The 17,315-nt window shown below is 50.1% G+C and overlaps 2 protein-coding genes and 1 non-coding gene across 4 annotated transcripts; 1 reads left to right on the top strand and 2 right to left on the bottom strand.

The window, feature by feature from the left end:
* Positions 1 to 26: 26 nt before the first annotated feature.
* LOC130385482 (dipeptidyl peptidase 3-like) lies at positions 27 to 12,669 on the bottom strand. Of its 2 annotated transcripts, none has more exons than XM_056593986.1 (19): positions 12,480 to 12,669; positions 11,391 to 11,549; positions 11,054 to 11,198; positions 10,227 to 10,316; positions 9,937 to 10,074; positions 9,750 to 9,824; positions 9,248 to 9,338; positions 8,938 to 9,068; positions 8,144 to 8,274; positions 7,813 to 7,871; positions 7,464 to 7,658; positions 6,789 to 6,901; positions 6,520 to 6,612; positions 6,354 to 6,416; positions 6,128 to 6,252; positions 5,619 to 5,739; positions 5,032 to 5,211; positions 4,403 to 4,565; positions 27 to 848 (listed from the first exon to the last, which is right to left on the bottom strand). In XM_056593986.1, the coding sequence occupies exons 1-19, from the start codon at positions 12,620 to 12,622 to the stop codon at positions 703 to 705; spliced, it is 2,361 nt and encodes a 786-aa protein (XP_056449961.1). In that variant the 5' UTR covers positions 12,623 to 12,669; the 3' UTR covers positions 27 to 702. The 2 variants fall into 2 exon arrangements, with proteins under 2 accessions (XP_056449961.1, XP_056449962.1); XM_056593987.1 differs by lacking the exon at positions 12,480 to 12,669 and adding an exon at positions 12,209 to 12,358.
* Positions 12,507 to 12,588, top strand: trnas-gcu (transfer RNA serine (anticodon GCU)). The gene has a single exon. It is a non-coding gene; the product is annotated as a tRNA-Ser (tRNA).
* A 664-nt stretch (positions 12,670 to 13,333) lies between the features above and the next one.
* On the bottom strand, positions 13,334 to 17,114 carry LOC130386021 (endosialin-like). Its single transcript, XM_056594807.1, has 2 exons — positions 16,729 to 17,114; positions 13,334 to 15,709 (listed from the first exon to the last, which is right to left on the bottom strand). Exons 1-2 carry the CDS (start codon positions 17,081 to 17,083, stop codon positions 13,845 to 13,847), a joined length of 2,220 nt encoding a protein of 739 aa, XP_056450782.1. The 5' UTR covers positions 17,084 to 17,114; the 3' UTR covers positions 13,334 to 13,844.
* Between the last annotated feature and the right edge of the window lie 201 nt (positions 17,115 to 17,315).

The following is a 17,315-nucleotide window of genomic DNA, read 5'->3' as shown; positions in this document are numbered from 1 at the left end:
CGATGAAAAAAGTATGGCTATCTCCATTTGTATAAGCTTTTTATTCAGCATTATTCACCTCTTTATTCTGTTCCTGTTCCTATTGTCTCATGCTAATATTTCCTATGCAAGATCTATGATTTTTTTTATCACTTCATTCACATAACATGCAACCTTATCACCCAGATGAATCATACAACGCAGCTCTTATTAAACCGTTTATTAATTGCTGAAGACATAGGTTGATTACATAGGTTTGTGCTGCCTACCAGAGACGGCCACAAATAAGTTCTATCTTTACCAAATCAAACTCCTTCTCAGAATGCAGACCTGATCATCACAAGTTACAGTGCTGTGTGCATTGATCACCAAATGTTCATATTGTTTAAATCAACATTGCAGTCTGACTGCGCTGGCAGCAGGTTCACCGTCAAACAGTAAACAAGCCGAACCAAAGTCAATTCATTAAGGTGCGTGGTCAAATGTGGTCATTCGTTTGACTTGCATCGTGAGTTTATCAGCCTGTTATTTTAAACCGTAGCCGTTGTCTACAGCAGAGTCCTTGGTCTGGAGTCTGGTTGCATCTATGGCTTATTGGTTGGAACTCGGTTCACTGAAAATATGTCAAGTGCATTCTGACTGGTAACGTAGGATTGCATGGTTTAAAGAGAAGAAGAAGAATTGGATTATGCCCTTTAGAAGGAAGTGTCTGGAACGCAGCCGCTAATGGCACCAGCAGGGGGAGTCCCTCTTGCTGAGCTCCAGGAGGTCTGCCTCCAGCTGCTCTGCATCTTCCTGGAAGCGCTCGGTGAAGGAGTGGATCAGGCCCGCCGCACTGCCCTCGTACTCCACCAGCTCCACGGCCTCGCCTGGGAAAACAACAGCATCATGGTCGTCATCCAAACCGACTTGCAATGAACCAACGGGAAACGGTGCCTAATCCCACTGTTCCAGCGGCCAGGAAGCCCCCTCGTTAATATCGTGCACGTCCACGGCCATGCTTTGAGAGACTCCATAAGAGAGACTGCAAACCCCGCCCTCTCTGAGGTAGACAGGTTGGAGGGCTACGGCGTAGTTGTGATTAAGTGAATCAGTTAGTGCGAAGGTGCTCTTTGGTATACAAAAACATAGTTTCTAAAATGATAAGCTGACCAAGGCATTTTTCTTAAAAGTAAAACAAGCTTTAATAAATGGGCTAATTCATAATAGAATTCTTAAAAAGTTGCCAAACTGTTTCGGCCATTGTAGGCCTTCATCAGGGCATGAATAATAAACAAGGTGTAACGGCAGGTATATCAAGTCGTAGCTAGTAGTAAACTCGCTCCAGCTGGAGTAGGTGGAGTCAACAAATGACTCATAATGCAGCCTAAATCATGTAATATGATCACAAAATACATACGCATGATCCATGACAAACATAGAATGGATCCAGTGTGGATCCAATGGATCCAACAGTCACTAACAGCTCATTAAGTCCAAAGGCGGACCACCATTTCAATAGAATCATTCAATCCTGGGAATGCCTTAGCATCTAGTTGATAGATCCAGCAACTTTCTTTTTGGTTTAGTGTTTTTTGAGATGAATCTTTTGTGAAGATGACTCCCTGTAACGGTGAACAGTATGCCGTATTCATTATATGCTTCTCTGAAGTGTTTTGTCATAGCATAATCACAGATTCCTATTATTGGGGCATTCCTATGCTCAGCGAGGAGGTCTTGCGGCCGTTCGTTTAGTACGCCCAACATAAAAAGCATCGCACAGAGAGCATTCCAAAATATAAATAGTATATGTAGTCTTACAATTTACGAAATGTTTAGTAGTGAATGTGTGTAGTGTGATAGATGTGGTAGATGACTATGCACCGGTCTATCACCCAAAGTAGGTGTTATTAAAGGAGAAGACAGGGGGCTCTTTAGAAACATAATTTAACGAGTCATCACATTGAAGGAGGTTCCAATTCTTTTTTTATTATATTACGTATAGTGTATGCGTCAGTGCTGTGGCCCGTGGAAAAGAAAACCCTGCCCTTTTTAGCAGTTAATGGCTTACTATGGAGCAGTGTTAATTTTGTCAGCTATTTTAGATTTAGTCTTATGCCGCTTTTCCACTGCATGGTACCAGCTCCACACGACTCGACTCAGCTCGCCTTTTTTGCGTTTCCACCGCGAAAACATGGTATCTGGTACCTGAAGTGGCTGCTTTTTCTAGTACCGCCTCGCTCTAGGTTCCAAGCGGCTGAGCCGATGCTAAAAGGTGACGTCGGCAGACGGCCGGCCACTGATTGGCCAGAGAGTGTGACGAAGTCACGAGAGCGACATGGCAACCATGCTGGTAACAGCCATAGCAGCGCCGCAGCCAACATATTCCACTTCTTCAACATGCCAGCTAATAATACGAACACGAATACCATCGCATTGATGTTCTCCATTGTTGTTATGTGGGTTCTGTCCATGTGTGGGTTACGTAGGTGTTGTTTGCGTCGCGTACAAAAATACGTCACGGCCCTTTCGCGCAGCCGACCCCGCCCACGTCCCGGAGGTACTATTTGCGGTGGAAAAGGGCCCGCGCTGCTACCGTGTCGAGTCGTGTCGAGTCGTGTCGTGTCGAGTCGAGCTACATGTGCGGTGGAAAAGCGGCACAAGTCTTTTGACGAAAATGCTTATTAGATTTAGTCACATTTTAGTCATTGTTTTCCTCTGTAGTTTTAGTCTAGTTTTAGTCGACGAAAAGTCCTTACAGTTTAGTCTACTTTTAGTCAAAATGTTTTCTCTTTTTAAACTAGTTCAATTAGGCTAACCCCATATATATGGACACCTGCTAAGTTGTTCCACTCAAATAGAGTACTAAAGGGAAAACGTCACGTTGTCCTGGAAACCGGATTTTCAGTTCTAAACAACCGAACGAGAGATGGCGTTCTCCATTGCTTCCATGTGTTGTTTCTTTCAAAATTAAAATAAATCAATTTCAAGAGGTGAAAATCACTACCAATCGAAACATGTCGAGGCGTTCATGTATTCCCCTGGGGTATTAAAAGGAAAAGTTCGTAAACGTTAGTTTAGTTTAGTTTTTTTTTTGATATGAAGACAATCTATTCTCAATATTACTTACATCATTGGTAAAGCAAACTCACAAATCAATTTGCAATTTTATTTTGCTTTTCTTTAAAAAGGTTTGTGTGGCATAGGATTTCCCCTTATTAATTTGGTTTGTGTAGAACCGAAAATCGGTTGCTATGGAAACTTGACGTCACACTTTAGTACTCTTGTCTGTTCAGCTTTCAAAACGATAGCTGGTAAATTGTGAAAAATGCATTAAACTATAATCGGAAAACGCGGTTATATGCTATAGACCCTATAGTATCTTGGGTATAAAGGCTGGGACGAATTTCAAAGTACACCTTATGTTAAAAGTATAGACCGTGGCGATTCCCATTTAAACGAATGGTGCGGTGATTTTCTTCAAAACGAGAGCCGGTAAATTGTGAAAAATGAATTAAACTGTAATCAGACAACGCGGTTATATGCTATAGACCCTAGAGTATCTGTGGTATAAAATCTGGGACAAATTTCGAATTATAAATATGTACAATGCATAACCTTATCTCATAGCTGAGTGGACTATACCTCCCGTTGCCAAGTCGTAGCTAAGGTCCGTCCTTTATACTGGAGGAGTGAACAGTTGCATAAGAAACTTGCGGGAGGGTAATGATTGGAAAATATCGTGCATTTTGAATCTCCAAATAGCACATCACTAACATTATAGTCCTGTCTCATCTCGTCAACGAAAACAAAGCTCATCAGAGTTGTGTCAAGAACTTTGGAGGAGTAATCGCGTTCTTTGTAACGATTGTACCTCTCTTTACTTTTAGTGTCAAACTCTTGATCGTTGTTGCAGATCCTAGGTAATCTCTGGGATTGTCCGAATGGGATGTTCTGAGTTAGTCTAGGTGGAGGTGCTCATGTTGGTTTAAAGGTTGCATCAGCGATCCTAGGCTACCTGCCCCATAAGCAGGCCGTCAAAAAAACGTGTCTCTGTAGGCAGCCTGTGCCATGAGATCGTACACATAAACCAATGGTACTACCAACCACTCCAAGGCAAAATAAATAGTATTCCAACCAAACACCGACAAGGGTTAGGGTGTTGTGGGGTTTTGCGCTGCGGTTTTATTAGATGCATCAACCATGGAAGGGAGGGACGAGCTGGCTCTGTTTGTTTGGGATCTGCTTCAAATACCAACAGAAGTGGCGTCACCCAACGTCGCTGATACAACCGTAAACTCAAGACGCATGATTGTTGATTGCTGCCCCCCCCCCTGCCGTATGAGGTCACTGTCCGTATCTGGAGTGGTCCTCAGTGGATCCTCTCAGGCTGTGATACCCCGTGTATCAGTCCACCGTCCCGCCCCAGGCCGTGGCAGCGTACCTTGGACCCTGGTGTTGGCCTGGACGAACATCTTGCGATCCTCCTTCCTCAGCAGCACCGTGTCTCGCAGACGCAGGAAGTTATGCGACCCGCTGTCCGTCACGGCGGAGTAGCCGTCGTAGAGGGCCCGCCCCCCCGCCACGTCCGCCGTCGCCTTCAGCACCTGACACACACACACACACACACACACACACACACACACACACACACACACACACACACACACACACACACACACACACACACACACACACACACACACACACACACACACACACACACACACACACACACACACCTCACATTACAGCCCCCCGATATTGTAAATAAAGTTATGTTGTGGTTAGCTTGCTGTAATGCCCCAAGTGAGCCCACTTCTGGAGAGAAAACACACAATAACGAAAATAAAACGTTTCAGTCAGTTCAAAATAGAAAAATGTGTAAAATACAATGTTCTGCACAATAATAAAGTAAATAAATAAATAAAAATGACACTTTGATAAAAAATTAAAAGTACCCGTGCATATTCAATCAGCAAGTTTCCAACGCTAACGGCATGACTTTAGCATAAATCTATTTTTGGTCCTAAAGCCAATGGTTCATGCGGTGGGGGGGGCGGGGCCTCATACCTGCAGTTTGCAGAGGAACCTCTGGATGGCGGTCTTGCCCACGGTGCGGATCTTGGTGCGGTCCAGGGTGATCCTGGCGTCGGGCCGCCCGTCGGCGCCCGCCACCTCCTCCAGGCGCACCAGGCCCTCCCCGGCCTCCAGCAGCACCCGCAGGATCACAAAGCGGGCCTGCATGTGGGCCTGAGGACCACCCATCGGAGGGGTTTGAGGACGTGGCTACAGTCATGTATTGCTGACCACAGAGTTCTGATTGGACCGGCCGGAAAGCTGAGCGTAAAAAGACCAAACCCTCCGACTCTAAACAGTCGCATGGAAAAAAAACGATTACATGTCTTTATCCCATCAATATGACAAACTGAGGAGTAGAGTATGGGAGAGCAGTGCTGTGCTTATACACCCGGTGTATACAAGAAGAAGCAGCAGAACCCCATGATGACTTATATTGTTATATATATCGTGATACATAACAGGAGAAAATATCACTAAACGATTTTTTCCAATGTCGTTCGTCCCTAGTATACACTGCATGCACGTGTAAACATCAGCCGATCCTCATGACGATAGAGGAGGTGATGCCCGTCCCCTACCTGTCTCCAGCTGCTGCTCTCCGAGGTGTAGAACTCCAGGCCCAGCAGGCCAGCGCGCACCATGTTCAGCCAGTTGATGTACACCACGTCCTCGGCATCCTGGTCCTCGTGGCCGAAGATACTGACGCACACAAACCATGGAGACACGGTTACACATCAGCATGGCCCACTGTACGTTAGATAGATACAAAACACAAGCGGTGTAAACTGCATGAAACTGATATAACGTATATGCAAACTAACAACAGGACTAGGCATTAAAGCAACAAAGTAAGAGCTAAATGTTCTGCACTATTTATGTAGTTAATTCTTTGAGTAAGGTGTACTTGCGGGGGGAAAAAACATAATGGAAAAGGATGAGGTTTGTTATGAACATCAGGTATAACTTTAACTGTATAAAAGGTATAACTGTAAGTGTGTGCGTGCATAAAGCATCTCTCAAAGGGTTTATGTGTGGAGCGGCCCCCGGAGGCTCCAGCTGTCTGAAGAGCTTGGTGTCCCTGCAGTACCTGAGGGCGAGCTTGTTGAGGCAGAGGTAGAGGCCAACGCACTCGGCACGGCACTCCTCATAGGACGAGGCGATGGTGGAGAACCTGCTGTCCCACGTCTCGTTGCCGCGGTACCAACTGGTCACCTGTAGACACACACACACACACACACGCACACACACAGGTGAATATCAGAAACAGCTTGATATCGTTGGTCACTTGGCACCTTCTCAGTGCATACGCTCACCTTCTCTCCGGTCTCTGGGTTGATCAAAGTGTTCTGGTCGAAGTTGAATTTGCCCTGGTCGTCCTGTCAAGAAGCACATCCATTTAGTCTGAGGTTGAAGCCTGTGAGGCTAGCGTAGGTGAGCTCCTACTGTTTGCTGGCTCTATATTCTGTCGACGGGACTGACCTGAACAAACAGCTTGCCGCTGCCATGACCCAGTAGCTCATGAAGCCCAACCTGCACCTCGAACGACGGCCCCTTCCACTTAATATAAGCATCCTGCAACACACACACACACACACACACACACACACACACACACACACACACACACACACACACACACACACACACACACACACACACACACACACACACACACACACACGGATCACATTCTCTGGAGTGCACGTTGCTGAAAGTGGTGTGGAGAAAGTGCATGTGTGCTTGCCAACCTTGTCCTCCTCCTCCAGGAAGGTAAGCTTCTCTTTCTGAGTAGCATAGGCTACAGCCAGAACGTTGCCTAGCGACACGTTCTTGAAGCCCTCCGACTGTCTGATGTCATCATCTACAAGCACACAACACCAACCAACGGTTAACACACAGTTAAGTTATCCCAGTGTGTCTGCGGACATGGTTGCGTGAAAAACATGCCATTGTTTTCAGGCCATTTAACGGAAAGATCAAAATGAACGGCTTTGTTTAAAGTTATGGGCAACTGAAATATTATTATTATTGAGGGTCAACAAGGTGTACTTTAACATCAGATAATAATGTTGCATGAAATCCATTGCAATCGCCGTCCATACATTTCCTTTGATTCCTTCAAGCAAATTAATGGCTAGAGTCTATTTACATATTAGCGTTTCAGGAAGTACAAACTACACAAAACAGCAGGGAGGCTGACCTTGAGACTAATATACTTTGATAGAAAGAATTCCCAAGATATTGGGTCGTTAGGTAGTTGATCCATCCCTCTGCGATGCCACGGTCATGTAACGCTTCTAGATTCTGTGTTGTCTGCGTACAGTTGTTTATGTAAATCTTCTAGATCCTGACCATCTGTACGTGCTGGTTCCGTATAGATGGTTTTTTGCTACGATCCCCGTGGGTCGGCTCTGGATACGTACAGTTGGGGATGTTGATGCCGGCGGGGATGCCGCTGCCGGCGAAGGTGAGCACGTCCAGCGAGGTGAAGTCCGGCTTGAGGAAGGTGTCCTTCTCAAAGTCCCGGGGCCACGGCAGCTCGGGCAGCAGCACCTCGGCCGAGCTCACCAGCTTGGCGAAGCGCTCGCTCATGGCCTTGTTCACCACTGCCACGAAGCCTGGGCGGACAAGGGCACGGGTCAACGGCTAGCTGGGAAGACAAGCTCAAGCATCGCTACAGTGTGTGTTGGTCTCAGGTGGAGAAGGACCCGCTAAATTCATAATTTTTTTGAATAACCAGCTATTAATTACCGCATTAAAAAGGGAGCTTACCTTCAAACTCTCCCCTGGAGCCAAAGGGGTCCCTGTAGCTCTCTATGAAACCTATGTAACTGAGAGGAGGAGGAGGGAAACATAAGGTCAATACAAAACGAGGTTAGTTTCACTGGAATCGAAGTCTTAGCCACAACATTCCACAAGAAAGGACATGCCATAATAGCACTGCTTCAGTAGGTTTCTTTTACCATTATAAAGCAAGATTGTGTTTCTAAAAAGGGGAAGATGTTCAACATTCCACAAGCCTAATCTTCGATGGAAATTATCCAGGATGTTGAAAAAAATGGGACGATTCAGTTACGAGATCTTGTGATTCAGATGCATGCACCTCTCAACGATTGGCCCCTTGTCTTTGATCCAGAAGCGCGAGCCCTCCTTGTGTGCGTCGATGGAGCCGAAGGTGAAGCTTCGCCGGTATCCCTCCAGCATCTTCTTCTGGTTCTCACTGGCAGCATGGGCCTGTCCATTGGGCAGGGTTTATGGGGAGATGAAGGGCAGAAATGTTCCGAGTTGAGGAAGGACATTTCATTGGACTTTGACAGAGCCTGTATCCGGTTCTTTGCCTGTGTACGTAATGTTCTTGAATCAATAACTTGAGGATTTTTTCACAGCGCTGAAGAATTGGATGTTTCCAACAAAAACATGATGATTCTCCATCTTCTCTTGTCTCTTACAAGGCTTAGCTATAGCGAGCCGATCTGATAATAGAGACTGGCCTCCACATTCTTCAATACTAACACAACCCTGAACATGAACTTGCATGTGGACGGAGGCCTGCGTATCCCATACCGCAACAGCAATCAGACTGACAGTTTAGTCAGTTCTTCCTTGCTGTTCCTTGAGCTGAAGGTTTAGGGTGGGCCTATGAACCTCTTATTATTCTGATAAATGACCATGCACTATGTTCCAAATATGTTGTCTCGATAAACTGCACGCCTTTAGGATTACTATTTCTCATTTAACATCTACAAATATTTCAACCTAAGACACATTTGCAAGTTACACAAACAAATGTATGTAGAGTTGGCTATGGGAATCGTGCTAATCTGGGATCGATACGCAACACCCCCCCAACCCTGACCCTAACTATACTCACACAAACAGCCACCCCCTCCCCCTCACCTGGGCCTTTTCGAGGTAGTGGCTGACTTTCTCCATGATCTGGGCGTAGTCCCCCCTCTTCACGGTGAACTCTTTGTCTTCAAAGCTGAAGCTGCCGCAGCGCGTCTCCCCCTCTCCGTCGATGGCGCAGTCTGCACAGCCAAACAGTCAACACCTGGTTTCAGGCAATCTGCACAACGAATGACCCCAACCTGTGGGCCTCAACAACGCAGGTATGGTAGCAATACTGGGATTGATCAAAGGTTCAAAACAAACGCTGTTGACCCTTATACATTTAACACACACACACACACACACACACACACAGTACCTGACTTCACAGCCGACGCCAGGCGCACCTCGTAGCTCATCTTCCCCCCCTTCTCCGTTTTGAACAGGCGTGTGTTGTAGGCAGACAGGTTCTATGGGGACACACACACACACACACACACACACACACACACACACACACACACACACACACACACACACACACACACACACACACACACACACACACACACACACACACACACACACACACACACACACACACACACACGTTTAACATGACCCCAGTCTGCAAACAAGGTGGTTGCCTTTAAAGGTGGAGCATGCTCAAAGAACACTGCCCCATGCAATAAATCGATCTCATTAACCTGCTCGTTCATTTGTTGCCATTCAATGTCAGATTCGGAAATCTGGCATGATTTATACTGTATGAAGGAACTGGGTGAGCGTCATCATGATAATCATGGCATGTGAAAGTGACTGATTTGAAAGTGGTCCGGCTGGGAAGAGCAGAAGGCTTGGAAAGGCAGCCAGCAGCTCACCTGGGAGTCGAGGAACTTCTGGGCCAGCTCAGCGTCCTCCAGACCACAGTTCCCTGAGAAGTAGGTGGTGATGCCCTGTGGATGCACAACAGGAAAGATTACACAATGTCCAACCCCATGTCAGTCATTTCTAAAAGTCCCCTTCTACATGTAGAGCACTTCTCAGGCCCCTCTCCCGGGGCCCCACCTTGCTGCCCAGCCCCAGCTGTTTCTGTTTGTCCTCCAGGGAGAAGAGGGCGGAGGAGCAGCTGTCCCACAGGGCCTCCATCTCGCTGGGCTGCTCCGTGAATGCCTGGCTGGCGAAAACCAGGGCTTTCAGCTTGTCCTGGAGGCCGACAGAGAAACACACTCCATATTAGCAGGTTTAGGACTTTAACCATTGGTATCTGAACTCATCTCCTCAACAAAAGGACCTTCTGGTTTGAAAAACACAAGTTTTAGCAAGGAGGTTCGTTTTCAAAGGAGAAGCACTCTCACCTTTGGTAGGTTCGGGACGAACTTGGTGTCTCCGAAAGATTTGTAGTTTCCCATGTTTGCATAAAGACCGGCGGCATATACCAGGAAGGCCTACACAGACACATTAGAGAACACAGTTACTCTTCATGTTGGGAAGCTTTGAGTGGACATAGACGCCGAGGGGTAGGAGGTGGGATGGGGATATCCTGACATCGCCAGACCAATTTGTAAACGCATTGGTCTGAAACCTCTTGATTCCCAAGGGGCTTTATCAACGGTTGATTGATTGATTGAACAACAATTAACAGAAGTGTTCAAAAGGATTAAAAAAAAACACAATAAAGCCCAAAGGCTTGTTTCCATTGTGGTCGTTTAGATGGGAAGGGAGAAATAACACATGGAATAAAACATGGAGAACAAACAGACAGCACGTGGACTACAACGTGGAGGAAAAAAAGGGGAATCAAATAAATAAAACAAGGGATCAGTTCCCAGACAGACAAGCAGACACACAGACAGTACAATATTCCTAGTACTTCAGGGATCTTTTGATTTTGTTTAAGGTTGCAGACCAAAATACCTCTGGCTCAATTTGATAGGCCTACAACCAATGAGAGAAAAGATCAGCAGCTGCCATCTTTTTTGTTTATGAAAATACTGCCACTTATATGATACGGTTGTGTTTGGTCAGCTGGAAATCTGGCCAGATGCATATGCCAGAGAAAATAAAACATGAGCTCGCAGGCTTGTTTGCTTTTCAGGATAGGATGTAGTTGGAGCGACCAGGAAAGGGAGGAAGAGAGGAGGGAAGAGGAAGGGAGAGTGTGTGAAGGAGAGTGATGATGCACCTGGTACTCCTCACTGGTAAGCCCAGCTGCCATGGCGACTGGCTCCAGTTCAGCAGCTGGTTGTTTACGGAAGATCTTTTGAAGCAGCACGAAGATGTTTGCAGACTCTGGGGAGGTCTGCAGCAGAACCGCCAGGCCACCATACCTACAGATACAGAGTTAGATATAGAGGTCAATGAAGAGCTGCCATAAGCCCAACATCTCATTTAACTAGGGACAAAGTATGGAAAGTATTATTTTCCCCTACATACTATCAATGGGTTTTACTTTTACTTGGGAACTTTTGAACGTCGTTCATGAACATTTCAACGTAATGCTTGTTTTCACGTCGACGTACCAGGCTGCCCGGGAGAGGTAGTGGGAGTACATCTGTTCCCGCGGTGACAGCAGGCGGAACGCCTCTCTGCAGTCCAGCGCAGAGACACCGATGTCATTAGGGAGGTAATACTGGGAGTCCACCATGTTCAAACTGGAATTTAATACTGGCGAAGAAAACCTGCAGTGGAAAATATTGGAAAGTATTTAACAACTCATAGACAAATGGTGAAGATTTAGAAGAAGGAGAAGTGCAGCTGAGGATTTAGAACAAGGAACAAGGTTTAACCGAAAGTGAAAGAATAACAGACAGATAGGAGACCAGCCTGGATCAGGCTTTGGGTATGAAAGAATGCTCATTTGCATCCAATAAAAGTGCATAACTCGATCTGGGAGATGTATTTGACCTGTGGTGATTATGTGCTGATCATTACAAAATAACTATTTGTGTATATGATATTTCCTCATGACAACTTCACTATTGGTACATCGACCATCCATCAACTGAGAAGGAGAAGAGCTAGCTAGAATTAGCCTCAATCACAAATTAGCAATAAGATGCAGGCCAACAGCTCATTTCACCACGAGTACAGTGAAGCATTTCAATTCAATTCCGACCACACTGTTGTGTCCAGCCCCTTACTTTTATATTTCAAGTAAACGTACAACTTAGCAATGCTAGCTCATGCCCATTATCTGGGCTCCTAACGGGGAAAGCTCAGTCGATCGATGATATTCCTACAAAAAACAGCCTCTGTGTAAACGTGAACATACTCTGATATTAGCTTCCCGAGGTGCAGAAGTCATTATAAACAACATTTAAACAACATGCATTACTACCTGAATCACTCACACAGCCGTCACGTCAAAATGCAATCTCACGCTCTCTGCTCTAGTGCACTTCCTGTGTTCATTCAATGCACGACCCTCCTTTCGACCAATCACAGAGCGCCTCACAAACTCGCGCAACAAGACCAGTCACCGAATCCATGCGCTCACCTTGGACCAACTTTCATGATCCTAAATGTCGATGAAACGAGCGGGGTGCAATAAGCCAACGGTATATCAACACATGAGAAGAGAATATGGTGCGAAGTGTTAAAATAATTACCATTTGCACAATAATATGGTTCCACCGGACGAGGTGGCCGAGTGGTTAAGGCGATGGACTGCTAATCCATTGTGCTCTGCACGCGTGGGTTCGAATCCCATCCTCGTCGATATGTTTTTCCATATTCGGAAGCCCCGCAACATGATTTTATATGAGTCTAACGTTAGTTAGTGCTGGACAAGACGGAAGAGGCACTACCTACATTGACATTGTTATTTAACTCGACTCGCAACAGCCCACGCGGTGTCTTTGCAAATCTCGCGTTGCGATGTAGCCAATCCTATTAAAGGAACATGTAGCGCCATCTACTGTCTGGAAACGTGCACTGATGGTCCTGGTGGCTCCCGGTAGGCTGCTCTGCACGCGTGTGTTCGAATCCCGTCCTCGTCGATATGTTTTTCCATATTCGGAAGCCCCGCAACATGACTTTATATAAGTCTAACGTTAGTTGGTGCTGGACAAGAAGGAAGAGGCACTACCTACATCTACATTGTTATTTAACTCGACTCGCAACAGCCCACGCGGTGTCTTTGCAAATTTCGCGTTGCGATGTATCCAATCCTATTAAAGGAACATGTAGCGCCATCTACTGTCTGGAAACGTGCACTGATGGTCCTGCTGCTCCACCCCCCCCCCCCCCCCGAATACACACACACACACACACACACACACACACACACACACACACACACACACACACACACACACACACACACACACACACACACACACACACAGAAAAACACATTCCAACCCTACATTCCAATCCAATACCCCTTTATTTTGCCTTATTAGAACCATTAAAACAAACAGCTCCCGGATGCAAAAAAAAACAAAACACACATTTCGTACAGATTTTTTTGGTTTTTATTGAAATATAAAAACATAATCAGAGTGTATTTATTTACAAAGTTTGTGCAACGTAAAGTTGAAAGAAATGTGGTAGACCTCAGCTGCTGGCTTCCAGCCAACAGTATATTGACTGTTAGTGTTTTACTGCTCCTTCACCACTCAATCTGACATGTGTAAGGGCCTGTTGCACATGGGTGTGCGGGGAGGAGGCCTGTGTGTGCATGTGTTCATGTGTCTGCCTGTGTATGTGTGTTCATGTTTGTTCATGTGTGTGTGTGCCTGTGTGTGTTCATGTGTGTGTGCCTGCGTGTGTTCATGTGTGTGTGCCTGCGTGTGCGTGTGTTGATGTGTGTCCACGTATGTGCCTGATTGTGCGTGTGTTCTTGTGTGTGCTCATGTGTGTGCCTGTGTGTGGGTGCGTGTGTTCATGTGTGTTCATGTGTTCATGTGTGTTCATGTCTTCATGTGTGTTGATGTGTTCATGCGTGTGTGTGTTTCTGGGATTGGAAGGGTTCATGCTTGGGGCTTGCCGTTGCTGGTGGGCGTGGCGGCGGGCGTGGCGGCGGGCAGCAGCCAGCGGTAGCAGTCCGAGAGGCGGTGGCTCTTGTCTACGGCGCAGCTGGTGCAGTACACGATGCCCAGCGCCAGCATCACCACCAGGAACACGCACAGCGGCACCAGGAGGGCCACCAGCAGCCAGCTCTTGTCATGCTTCCGCTTTCCGGCGGCGGACTCCGCCTCTCCCGAGTCCTCCCCCGCCTGAGCCTCGCCCCTCCCCCCGGCCGAGGCGCCGTCCCGCATCCCGCCCCCGGACCCCCCCCCGACCTTGGCCACGGCCCCGGGGTGGGACCCGGACTGATTGGGCACCTCCACGCCGGCGTCCGCCCCGTCTCCCGCGTCCCCGCCCGCGCCCGTCTCGCCGGCGTCTGATCGGGGTTGCGTGGGAGGCGGGGCCGTGTGATGTGGCCTCGGGGAGCGGCCCTCCCATTGGTCGAGGTGGCCGTCGGAGCCGCGGGGAGGAGCTACGTTAGGAGAGGTCTCGCCGGGAGGCTCCGTGAGCCAGTCCGAATCGAAGCCGGGGTCCGGGGTGTAGGAGGAGAGCCAGGGGCGCCCCCGGCCGGCGTCGGCGTCTGCGTCGTCGGGCGGGGTGTAGGGGGTGTGGTCGGGCTCGGGGGCCCCGTCCTCGGGGTCGGGGGTCAGCGTGGAGTACTCCTCGTCCTCGGGGAGGGCCTCGCACGTCACTCCGTCGGGGCGCAGGGTGTATCCGTTCTCGCAGAAGCACACAAACCGCCCCACAAAGTTGAGACAGCGCTGCTGGCACGGCGACTCCCGCTCGCACTCGTCCACGTCCTGGCACTCGCCGCCGCTGCCCTGCTCGTAGCCCCGGTCGCACTGGCAGCTGTAGGAGCCCTCGGTGTTCCGGCACCCCCCCTGGCAGGTGGCCTCGTCCAGGCACTCGTCCACGTCCACGCACTCGCCCTCCTCGTCGGGCCCGTAGCCCGGGTAGCAGGCGCAGTGGAAGGTCCCGGGGCTGTTGACGCACTGCTGCAGGCAGGGCCTCTGGGCGCACTCGTCCACGTCGGCGCAGCCCCGCCCGTCCCGGCCCACCTGGTACCCCGGGGGGCAGGTGCAGCGGACCCCCCGCGCCGCCTCCACGCAGTCGTACTGGCACCCGGCCGCCACGCAGGCGGGGTCCACCCGGGGCGGGGGGCTGCTGGTCTCGGGGTGCCCCCAGCCGTCGGTCGGCGCCGGGGTGGTCCCGCCGTCGTCGTCGTCGGGGTTGCACCCGTAGCCGTCCTCGTCCAGGGTGAAGCCCACCGAGCAGAAGCAGGCGTAGTCGCTGCGGGTGAGCTGGCAGTGGTGCTCGCAGCCGTGGTCGCCGCGGCTGCAAAAGTCGGGGTCCTCCCGGTCCTCCTGGTCCTCCATCTCCTCCCCGCGGGGGGGGGAGCAGAGCGGCAGGGCGGCGGACCAGCCCACGCCGCCGTCCTCCCGCTCCACGCAGAGCGCCGTGCGCTCCGCGGGACCGGCGGCGGCGTCGGCGGGGCAGGGCGCCGCCACCGCCACCGAGCCGAAGGGGACGTGGGTGAGCAGGGCGCTGGTGAGACGGAAGGGGGTGGTGTAGCGGGGCGGCTCCCCGCCCGCCTCGGGCTCCAGCGGCGGGCACATGCCCTTGAAGTGGTACTGGCAGACGAAGCCGTCGAGGGACAGGCCGCACGCTCCGTCCAGCCAGCGGAAGTGGTCGCCGCCGCCGCCGCCGCCGCCGCCGCCGTCCCGGGCGCTCTCAGAGGCGGGCACGGTCAGGGCCACGCAGCGGGGCCCCAAGCAAGCCCCGGGGGCCTCCTCTCGCAGCCAGTTGCTGTACTGGCCTTCCTGGTCTCCTGTTAGTACAATGACAGCGAGGGGAAAGGTTAACAGAGCTCTCTCTCTCTCTCTCTCTCTCTCTCTCTCTCTCTCTCTCTTTTTCCACCTTCTGTGTGGAGGCTGTCTCCGGGGAGTCGCTGACGTCTTTCTTTACAGCCCAATCACCGCCGAGGTGCAATCTAATCTGACCCGGCCACATCTCCCCCCAGATGTTTACCAGATGGTGGAATGAGCCAATGTCTAAACAACCAGCGGTCCTCATCAGAGTAATACATGTCATGAACTTAAAAATAGACTTCAGGTCACGTAAAGTTGAAGGAGGTCCGGCAGAGACTCCGCCATCTATAATGGTGAACACATGCGGTGCGTTGGGCTAGATGTGGTTAATGGCTAAGTCATATTGAGGGTGGCTCATAAGGGGAGGTATTGCGTTCCGCTGCCTCGCTGTCTGGTCTGCGGAGGGTGGCGGGGGTAATGGGGGGTGGGGGTAATGGGTTAGCCATGCAGGGCTCTGAAGGCCTGAGTCAGCCCCCGTCTGGTGAAGAGGTTAGGGGGGGGGGGGGGGGGGGGAGATGGTCCGGGGACTGGGTTAATGGGTTTAGCTCAGCAGTCGGGCGGTAAAGAAACACACTGTTGATGAACTGACGGTGAGAGGTGACGACGCATAAGCACACAGAGTCACCGATCATGTCTGTTCAACATTAATGCATTCGTTACAGTGAGTTGGAGGATGCGTACTTCCCGTTAATCTAAGACGAAGAAGTTAGACTCGTTAAATAGATATAAGACATGTGATATTAGACATTAGACGTTGTATTAGGTGTTAGACATGTTATTTTAGGTATTAGACATGTTATATTAGGTATTGGACTGGTATGTGGTCTAGAAACAGAGACTAAACCATGCAGTGCATCGCTCTGACTGAACGAGTCAGTCGGGGGGGGGCTGGTGATAAACATGAAAGCAGGGGGGTCAATCAAAGGGGTCAGAGGTCATCCTGATTGGAACAACAGAGGATAGGAGGAGGGCAGCCTGCCTGTGACCCAGACGAATCCTCGGAGCGGCCGGGTGGAGGAGCACTGGCGGGGCGCGCGGTGCAGCCCCATCCAGAGGCGGAGGCGCGCCCGGGCCCCCCGCGGCTCCATGGAGGCCAGCAGGCGGTTGACGGCGTCGGCGGCCGCGTCGCTGTGCAGCGTGGCCAGGGTGCCGCCGTGCTCCCGGCAGCTGCGGCCCGCCTCCCGGAAGGTCTTCCGCTGGACGAAGACGGCGTAGCAGCCCCGCTCGGCGTGGCACAGCGTGTCCCCGGGCCGCGGGGCCTCGTCCGCGGCCTGGCCCCGAGCGACCGGGGCCCCGTAGGCGCAGAGCAGCAGAAGCATCCAAGGGAGATGCATTATGCCCTCCCTCTCTCTCTCTCTCTCTCTCTCTCTCTCTCTCTCTCTCTCTCTCTCTCTCTCCCTTTCCCTCTCTCTCCCTCTCCCTCTCCCCTCTCCCTCTCCCTCTCTCTATCTCTCTCTCTCTCTCTCTCTTCTCTCTCTCTCTCTCTCTCTCTCTCTGTCTCTGTCTCTGTCTCTCTCTCTCTCTCTCTCTCTCTCTCTCTCTCTCCTCTCTCTCTCTCTCTCTCTC

Source organism: Gadus chalcogrammus, chromosome 7 (assembly GCF_026213295.1).
Source record: "Gadus chalcogrammus isolate NIFS_2021 chromosome 7, NIFS_Gcha_1.0, whole genome shotgun sequence".
Classification (NCBI taxonomy): domain Eukaryota; kingdom Metazoa; phylum Chordata; class Actinopteri; order Gadiformes; family Gadidae; genus Gadus; species Gadus chalcogrammus.
The sequence above is the reverse complement of the archived record's forward strand: the minus strand, read 5'-3'. Positions and strand labels throughout refer to the sequence as shown.

What these genes read in the sequence shown, in the direction of transcription:
- LOC130386021 (XM_056594807.1), bottom strand. Translation starts at nt 17,083, where the DNA reads ATGCATCTCCCTTGGATGCTTCTGCTGCTCTGCGCCTACGGGGCCCCG. An exon ending in AGGATTCGTCTGGGTCACAG is followed by an intron (nt 15,710 to 16,728) that starts GCAGGCTGCCCT and finishes TTGTACTAACAG; the next exon opens with GAGACCAGGAAGGCCAGTAC.
- LOC130385482 (XM_056593986.1), bottom strand. Translation starts at nt 12,622, where the DNA reads ATGTTGCGGGGCTTCCGAATATGGAAAAACATATCGACGAGGATGGGA. An exon ending in GGCGTCGGCTGTGAAGTCAG is followed by an intron (nt 9,069 to 9,247) that starts GTACTGTGTGTG and finishes TTGGCTGTGCAG; the next exon opens with ACTGCGCCATCGACGGAGAG. An exon ending in CGGCATCAACATCCCCAACT is followed by an intron (nt 6,902 to 7,463) that starts GTACGTATCCAG and finishes GTGTGCTTGTAG; the next exon opens with ATGATGACATCAGACAGTCG.